The sequence below is a fragment of the Lepisosteus oculatus genome, chromosome 8, assembly GCF_040954835.1.
Source record: "Lepisosteus oculatus isolate fLepOcu1 chromosome 8, fLepOcu1.hap2, whole genome shotgun sequence".
Lineage (NCBI taxonomy): Eukaryota > Metazoa > Chordata > Actinopteri > Semionotiformes > Lepisosteidae > Lepisosteus > Lepisosteus oculatus.
The window spans coordinates 19711066-19719379 of NC_090703.1; the positions used below are offsets into that span (position 1 = coordinate 19711066).

The 8314-nt window shown below is 38.4% G+C and overlaps 1 protein-coding gene across 1 annotated transcript; it reads right to left on the minus strand.

Annotated features, from left to right (window-relative positions):
* Positions 1 to 1043: 1043 nt before the first annotated feature.
* On the minus strand, positions 1044 to 8204 carry ahsa1a (AHA1, activator of heat shock protein ATPase homolog 1a). The gene is made up of 10 exons (XM_006632547.3): positions 8054 to 8204; positions 7065 to 7204; positions 4597 to 4787; positions 3989 to 4071; positions 3456 to 3573; positions 3015 to 3103; positions 2484 to 2609; positions 2217 to 2318; positions 2077 to 2128; positions 1044 to 1549 (listed from the first exon to the last, which is right to left on the minus strand). The coding sequence occupies exons 2-10, from the start codon at positions 7142 to 7144 to the stop codon at positions 1377 to 1379; spliced, it is 1014 nt and encodes a 337-aa protein (XP_006632610.1). The 5' UTR covers positions 7145 to 7204; positions 8054 to 8204; the 3' UTR covers positions 1044 to 1376.
* Between the last annotated feature and the right edge of the window lie 110 nt (positions 8205 to 8314).

The window sequence follows — 8314 nt, forward strand, 5'->3', positions numbered from 1 at the left end:
CAGCAGCACATAAAATTTAACGCAGTCTCTCCTGAGCTTGCTAAAAATTAGCTCCCTTATTCCTCACCAAACAGCTGTTAAAGTGATCGAGTGATGACAGACAAGTGGGACACTTTATCAGTCAACCCTAGAGTGCTGTTTTTCCTGCAGCTGTAATCCAGTTGGTTCCGTTTCAAGTCACAACCCTGCATGAGTGTGGCCCTGAACCTCACTAACTAGCACAAGGTTCATACCAATTAAATTTTTAAGCACTAAAATTAAACATTTTTAAAGGTCACCTAAAATAGATCATTGAAACAAATTAGCCTGTATTTGACAGTCCAATTGGAGCAAAAAACAGCATACAGAAAGGGATTCTAGGACCCTGATTAAAGAACCGCTACTAAAGATCAAGGCCTCAAACTGAATAGCTGGAGGTTCTAGTGTCTTCTTGTTTTTGTCCCAACTCATGTAATCAATTAACTTGATTATTTTGTTAGACATGTCTAAGCTGTTTTAAAGTCAGTTAATCAAAACAACCTAAATATGGGGTTAGCCCTGAAAGACCTTGGAGCCTGATTAGAAAAAATAGTCGTAGTGAATTAGAACAGCTACATTATGTAACTTAGGCACAGGCAGAACAATTACAGAAAACAGTACACTATTCAGCGATCCAGTCTGAGAGTCTCTTACTTTGTCATATAGTCAAAGGGTCCCAAAGGTTTACAAACACTAACGTTCCCATCCTAAAAAAATAATTCACCTGCAGAAGAAGTACATCACAGTCTCCATTCACTTTCACAGGCCTCACCTGGTCTGTATACCTGCTGAATGCAAGACCACAGAAGTCAAAGTTGTTGCCATTCAAAAACGGCTCATAATATAAATTACCCTCGTGTTCCCAATGGGTCATATTAATGTTTTTACACTTTTACAGCATAGGCACATCACAAACTGGTTTCAAGCAAATCTGTACAGCAATCTTTTACAGTACTTTGTTTTGGAATAATATCTAAACCAGTTTTATTTGTGTTAAAGAGCTCTTTTACAAATCACAAGGGAGCTGAGTAAAAATCACATTTATTAACACCAGACATCTTGTGGACACGTATAAGCCAAGACATGGCAATCCTACCCATGTATGTTTTTACCATCAAAATGGACAGGTCAGTGGTTAACCAGTTTTATCATAATATATTCACACAATAAGCTCCAATTTACAACTCCTTAAAATGACTTCCTCTAAAAAGGCACAGTTCCTTCGTATTTGCCATATAGCAGCATGTGACTGAACAACTGTGCTAAAAATGAAAGCATGTACACACAAATGAACAGGTGACTGAAGCTTCTGTTTGAGTTCAAAAGTCATTATTACAATACTATACAGTACAGAGTCTTCAATAAAGTCGTGCCCCATAACCAAAAGTCTGTTTTATGCCCTCAAAGTAGTATCGTTGCCAGCCCTGTTTGGTCCGTTCCTCTTCACTCACTGGTACTCCTTTACACTCCACCCTGAGTTCAGTCTCGCCGCTTCGATCAATGAAATTTACTGTGATCGTTGCATAATGCTCTAAAGGAAAAAAAAGAGGTGAAATTTTGTTATGTTTCATTATTTTCTTTCCTACAACTTTTAGGGCCCAATTATAATGTGCATTTCTCTCCATATAAATGCTTTTCCATTAGATTCCAAGATCTGCAGGGAACAGGTAGCAAATCAAATTATTCTGTGGTTTTTATTATAAATATTTGAATTCTCACCCTGTAAGAGTAAATAAATGATTTCAGGAAACTATATTTGATTGCACAGCCAATATGTATCTATACAAAATTGGATTTAAAACAGAGAACAGGAGCCACTTCTTATATAAACGGTTGTGAGAGTCCAAACAAGCTACCCAGCCATGTTGTAAAAACCAATATGCTGGTTTCTTTCAATAAACAGTTGGATGAGATCCTTGGATCAAATGGCTACTAAAAGCCGAATGAGGAAGTGACCTTCACTCATTTGCAAACTTTATGATTTTCTTAGATTTTGAAATCGCAAACATCATTCACGTTTCTTGACTTTCGTGAACAGGTAAAGAGTTGAAGACTTACCACAAGGCCAGGTCTTATATCTCCATTTCATAACTATTTTTTCTTCTGGAACCTGCAATACAGAGCATACAATTTGTTTCCTACATTCTAGAATACAGACAAAAAGATTTTTAAGCTCTCATGAAATGTTCAGTACTCACCAGCTCTAAAAATTCACCACAGACATTACCCTCCAGAAGTTTGAACTTTCCACCTTTATCAGCATCAACAACAGCAGCTGAGTGGGTGAAAGCCTGCACCATCTAAACAATAAAAACAAATCAGAAAGGTTCGTTTTGTAGATGTTCATGCAAAACATTCCTTTTCCAAGCAGTCATAACATCTGCTTAACACAGCAGTCATAACACAGCACATCTTTGTACACTAATGGCCGTATGCGTTTCATTGTAGACACAGAGCACATTTACCTCTTGAGTGAGGAAGACTCTGTAGAGCTCCTCTGGTGAAGTCAAGAAAGTCTCCTTTAAACTGAACTTGCAAGTGGGGATCTTCACTCCCGCATTGGCTGAAGAAACAGAACTACCAGGGGCAATCTAATAATGAACAAAGAACGGGTTAGTTTTGAGAAGAAAAAAAGATGTGGTCAACTACAATTAACCTTCTGTACTATGAATTAAAAGAAAAGGCACTTCACCTTATTTCATACACAACCCTTTCCCAGCTGTTTTTTTAAATGAAACTGTTTGGTGTAGTATAAGCACTGCAGTGACAGATTCCATTACTTGGTTTGAGATGCATTATTTCATAAATATTTTTTCACAAACTCAATTTAAGCCAAATCAAGAAATCCCACTGATCAGTGATCTAAACCTTCAGTCAGACGGTCAGATCACTTTTATACCAGACACTTAAGATGGCTGACAGTTTAAAAAGTTTTAAATATCACGTCTATACAAAAAAAATCAGTAAGAAGTGCACTTGGCACAAAAAGACAATACCTGGGGCGTATCCAGCTTTGCTTTGGATTGTGATGCTGAAGATTTGTTCATGCCATTGGCAGTGGGCAAAATCATGCCTTGAGTGAACTCTGAAATAACAAAGACAACGACTATCAGTTTGCAAGAGTACTTGCAAAAAAATCAAAATAACACTGCCTAAACTATTAGAAAAAAATCAGTATTAATTTAATATGTAACTTAACTATTTTCCCACCAAAATATTGAAATTTAAAAATGCTCAGTGTTCAATGTTTTTCATTAATTGTTCATCAGTGGTACACTTTGCTTCTACTTTTAAGCTACAAGAAACACACAACAAGCCAGAAATGCACAACAAGCCTGCATTCTTGGTGTTAAATGAGGAACTTTAAGTAGTAAGAATATTAACACAGGAAAAAGGGGGTGCTGGCCAACAAACTGACTAAATTAATATCCTCATACCAGTTTTTAGTGATTGTACGTAATCTCCCAGTGCCTGTCGCACTTTTCTTGCGCCTTCTGTCTTCATCAGTTCGGTCAAAGGTGTGTTTGGTTCATCTTTAGCAAGCGAGACAGATATCTATTAAAAAAAACAGACATTTTACAATTTTAAAAATTAAGTGGCAAACTCCTCAGCTATTCCACCCAGCATTAAAGTAACATTGTAAAATATGTCTTAAATGACTGAAGTCAATACTAAGTAGTTACATTACTCCTGTTGATTGGATTATACTATTTATTTACTTTTTATTTTCCTACAACTTAAATGCATTTTTAAATGATTGGTACAGAAGTGTGTAGTGACCAACATTCTAAAGTATAGTAATATGCTAGATTTTAATTTCTGCAAAAACTAACTCAGCCCATTAAAAACCATCCCAGGCATTGGATGTGCGAGATTAAATGCCTTCTGAAAACGGATTCATCATAAGTCTCTAAAAAATACATGAATAAAAATAAAATTGTAAAACTGCAGTCAATTTTAAAATGCTTACATCTAAGTCATCCATATCATTTTCATCAGACAGGTTTGGAACCTCTACACTTCCTTTATACTTTATTCCGGATTTTGATACACCTGTTGGCCGGGAGGAAAAAAAAACGTTACTCCTCTAGCATCAAGACATTTCATGGCAGCCTCCTCCCAAGCAGGAAGATCATTCACTAGCAAAAAAACAGCAAAGAGTAGTACAGTGAATAAAATCATGTCTGTAAGTACAGGTATATCTGACAACATGCTACAATATTAATATTACGATACTATCTCAAAGAGATGTGTCAATAATTATTACTGCAATTAATATGTATATAGTACATTCAAGTGCTAACTCTATTCCAACAAGTGCTTTCATGTTTAGAGTGTTCTACAGGTCAGTTTTAACGGGCATTTATCAGTTCCAATGAGCTCGCAAAAAAAGCAAGTCTTCTCACCCTCTGGACAAGGATTTCAGAAAGAGATCTTGGAGGTGTCTAAGAAAATTTCCAATTTACCATTTCAATTTCAGTAGTAAAGCTGAAAAAATATCTTACCAGACAGAAATTACTGCTGCACTGTGATCTCAACAGCAGCACAGGCATTTTAGTCTTTGTTGCCTTTACTCACCGGTCCAAGTCATTTTTAGATCCCACTCATAGAAGAAAATGAGTTTCCCTTTGCGGTTGTTGATGGAGGCTTCTCCTTCTATTTTGCTCACTTCGGTCACCTCACATCTCCCCTCCTGGTTCTCCACCTGCACGGCCATCAGCAGGTCCTTCAGCTTGTCTGACGACCAGTTTGTGGCATCTCGCTCTGTCCTGAATAAATCAGAGGAAACAGGGGAGCCATTGGAACCACTGGATAACATGTAAACCCCTTACCTTAAGGTGAAGATGAGTTGTGTTTGTCAGTTTGTCCTACTACAATTGTATGTGTAAAAAGTCAACAGTATCCAAAATCAAATAATTCTGCTCAATGTGGAGTGATGGCTCTGTGGCTAAGGTGCTCCGCCTGTGGCTGGAAAGTTGCCGGTTCAAATCCTGCAGCCGCCAGAGGAATCCTAATCCGTTGGGCCCATGAGCAAGGCCTTTAACCCCCAGCTGCTCCAGGGGCAGCACCATATAAATGGCTGACCCTGCGCTCTGACCCCAAGCTTCTCTCTCCCTGTCCGTGTGCCTGTGTCTCATGGAGAGCAAGCTGGGGTATGGGAAAAGACAAATTCCTAATGCAAGAAATTGTATATGGTTAATAAAATGGTTGTATCTCTCTTTCATCTTATTATAGCATTAGGACAGCTATAATTTGCTATGATGTTACATCAGCTGTATAACCTACTTCTGCTTAAGTGTAAGGTACAATATTTCAAGGAGTCTTGAAATAGCTCTGCCTGCCAAGGTGAAGTGATATACAAATTCCAGAATGATCAAGGTTACTCCTTCACAACACTGTGATTAGATGCAACCCACCCTCATTTTGGGCTTTTATTGTTTAATGTTATGTACTGTGATTTGGCTAGCATGGTGGTGTGGAAGCTAGCACTGTTGTCTCACAGCTCTCGGTTCCTGGGTTCATGAACTGAGGCACCTTCTGTGTGGTGTTTGCACGTTAATGCACTTTGCTTCCCTCCACCCTCTAAAAAGACCAAGTTAGACATGGCTTCTCTGAATTATCCCCATGTGTGTGCCCTGTGATGAACTGGTGTTTCTTTCAAGGCTTAGTTCCTCCTTGCACCAGGAGGCTTTGAGTTACAAGGAACAAGCAGTTTTCTGATAAAGAAGGGGATTATATTGCACTTAATGATCTAAACACTAAAAGTGGTGCCTAAATCCTCAGCCAAAACATGAACACTGTGAAGCCTAAAAGCCAATGAAATAATAAGCATTGATGTGCCCGATTGTGGTGCACAGCAATGGTTATTTCACCCCAAAATACAAATTTCAAATGGAATGCAGTTAAGAGTAATGAAACAATATTATCTTTCTGCCCTTTTCTTGGAGATGCCAAAATACCCTTAAATGACATCTTGCTCCAGGTACAACGGCCTATGAAGAGGTTACTGTGAAAAAGTAAGGACTGGCGATAATGTCATAATTGTGCTTTACCACTTGAATTGTCAGAACATAAGAAAGGTTCCAAATTAGTAGTTAATTAATTTGCGGGTCCCAACCAAACATTTTTTGAAAGACCTCAGGGTATGTAATATAATTATTTGGCTGAGTAGTTTGTTCAGTCGCAGCTGTTTCCCTATAGTCTTAAACGTAACAAAGATTACCTTTGTAGTGGAAGCGTCAGGTTTTTAACAATCTTCAGACACTAACAATGCTAATCGTGTGAAGGAAACCGTTTACTGGCTCAGAAAATACTAAAATAAAACAATTTTTAAATACTTTTCAAGTTTGCCAGGAAGACTTGAGGGAATATCAGAAGCAATAAGAAGACGACACGAACTAAAACCTACAATAACAGATCAATCCCATTTATGTCTATATCTGCAATTCAAACGCCAGCGTGATCGACAGAGCTTTCCAAATTAACTAGCTCCAGAGTTCGGCTATTTCAACTCAAGAAACCAGATACAGATGCTGAAAACCTTTTTCTCAACACTTTCAAGCACAAGTAAACTCGAGTTTTTGCGTCATGGTGCTTCGGTATAACCTATATTCGATACTGACGCGAATCTTCGATGCGTTTTCATTGGACTTCACTCAGCTATAGCTCACTGCAGTGAGACATCGTGTTATTAAAGTATACCGAAGGGGTCAATATTTCAATTGCATCTCTTTAGTTGTCAAGGCAGCGTGCCTGCAGTTCCAAAACCAACCATAAGTCAACCACGTTACTTTCCCTTTGACGAACGAAACTCAACGGCTCTCCTGCCGTGGCTCGGTTGTGTGCTGTTTCTAGACAATCTGGCCATGTCCGATTTCTGCCTCTGTGATACGATATGTTAGCACCCGCGCCGCACATGAAATACCACACCAGGCCAGGCTAAGTATCCACGCGTTAGCTCCAAAAAAAGGCATTGATGTCACCGCTGCAGATATGCCTCTTCAAAAATAAAACCCTTGTCAATTCAGAGAGCTGTCATCATTTACCAGTGCCAGTTGTTAACGTTGGTGGCATCCGCTCTTTCCTCTACGATCCAACGAGGGTCTCCTTCTCCCCACTTGGCCATGACAATTCAGACAGTACAGAAATCGATTCTGGTCACAGCTAATATATATCTAAATGCGCTCTGGAAGAAGAAATAGGAGGGAAATGTTGCGTGACTAATGTTAGGGTACTGTCAATTCATCGACACTCTTTCAGCAACTCAGTCGCCTGGCGTGTCTCCCTGCTCTATTCTAGAACACTCGAGTCTCCCGTCTCGGACGCTTTTTAATCTCTCGCCGTAGAAATTACTGGAAACGGAACAGCGCCTTGCGTCACCCTCACTGCTCCCCTCGGCTGCTTCCGGAAACACTCCGGCACTTCAGTTCCACTGCCCTCTGGTTACTGCTTCTCGATTCTTCCAAAAAGTTACACCGAATATTGATAACTACCGAAGATTTCGATGCATGTTTAATGCACATTTAGAGACATATTATGTGATTTGATTTGGTATGATCTTAAACATGGCGTTATCTTATTAATGGATAGAGACAGATCTCGAATACTACTATTATTGGCGTTTTATATAGCGCCTTCATATATCATCTCAAGGCACTATGCAATAAAATGATCAAACAAGAGAAATGGGAACGGAATGAGAAGCATCCCAAAAAGTGGGTGTAATTTAATTATAAAGCAAGACAGAGCATAAATTAAAGTGTTTTAAAAACAGAGAATATGGGAATCATATCTTTTTTTAAATTGTGTTTCCCGGCTTAGAAATTAATACGTTCACGTCATTCATAAATGTAGCATTTGAACCAAAGAATAGATTTTGATTAATCTGTTCCATGAACTGACAATATGAGAAGTGACACCTTAAACGAACACAAAAGTAAAAGAAAAAACACAATATCCGTTATTCAATTCCAGTTTGAAAACTTACCAAAATTCTATAGAGATAGCATATAAATATTAGCCGAGTGTAACTTACTTTGCGGTAAATTAATTGTGCAGCCGTGTAGCACCAGTTATCTTAATCATGGATTTGTATTCAAGTGGTGGGAGTTTGCCTTATTATAAAAGGAATAAGCTAATAATTAATTTATAAAAACATGAAATATTACTTATCTTCATAAACCTACAAAGCAATGGCCGAGTTTCAGTTTTGACCAATTAAAAATACAACTCCCAAAACACCAACCTGCCCTGCTCTTTAATTGCAAGAAACCTGGAAGCCACAAAGATCTAAGGT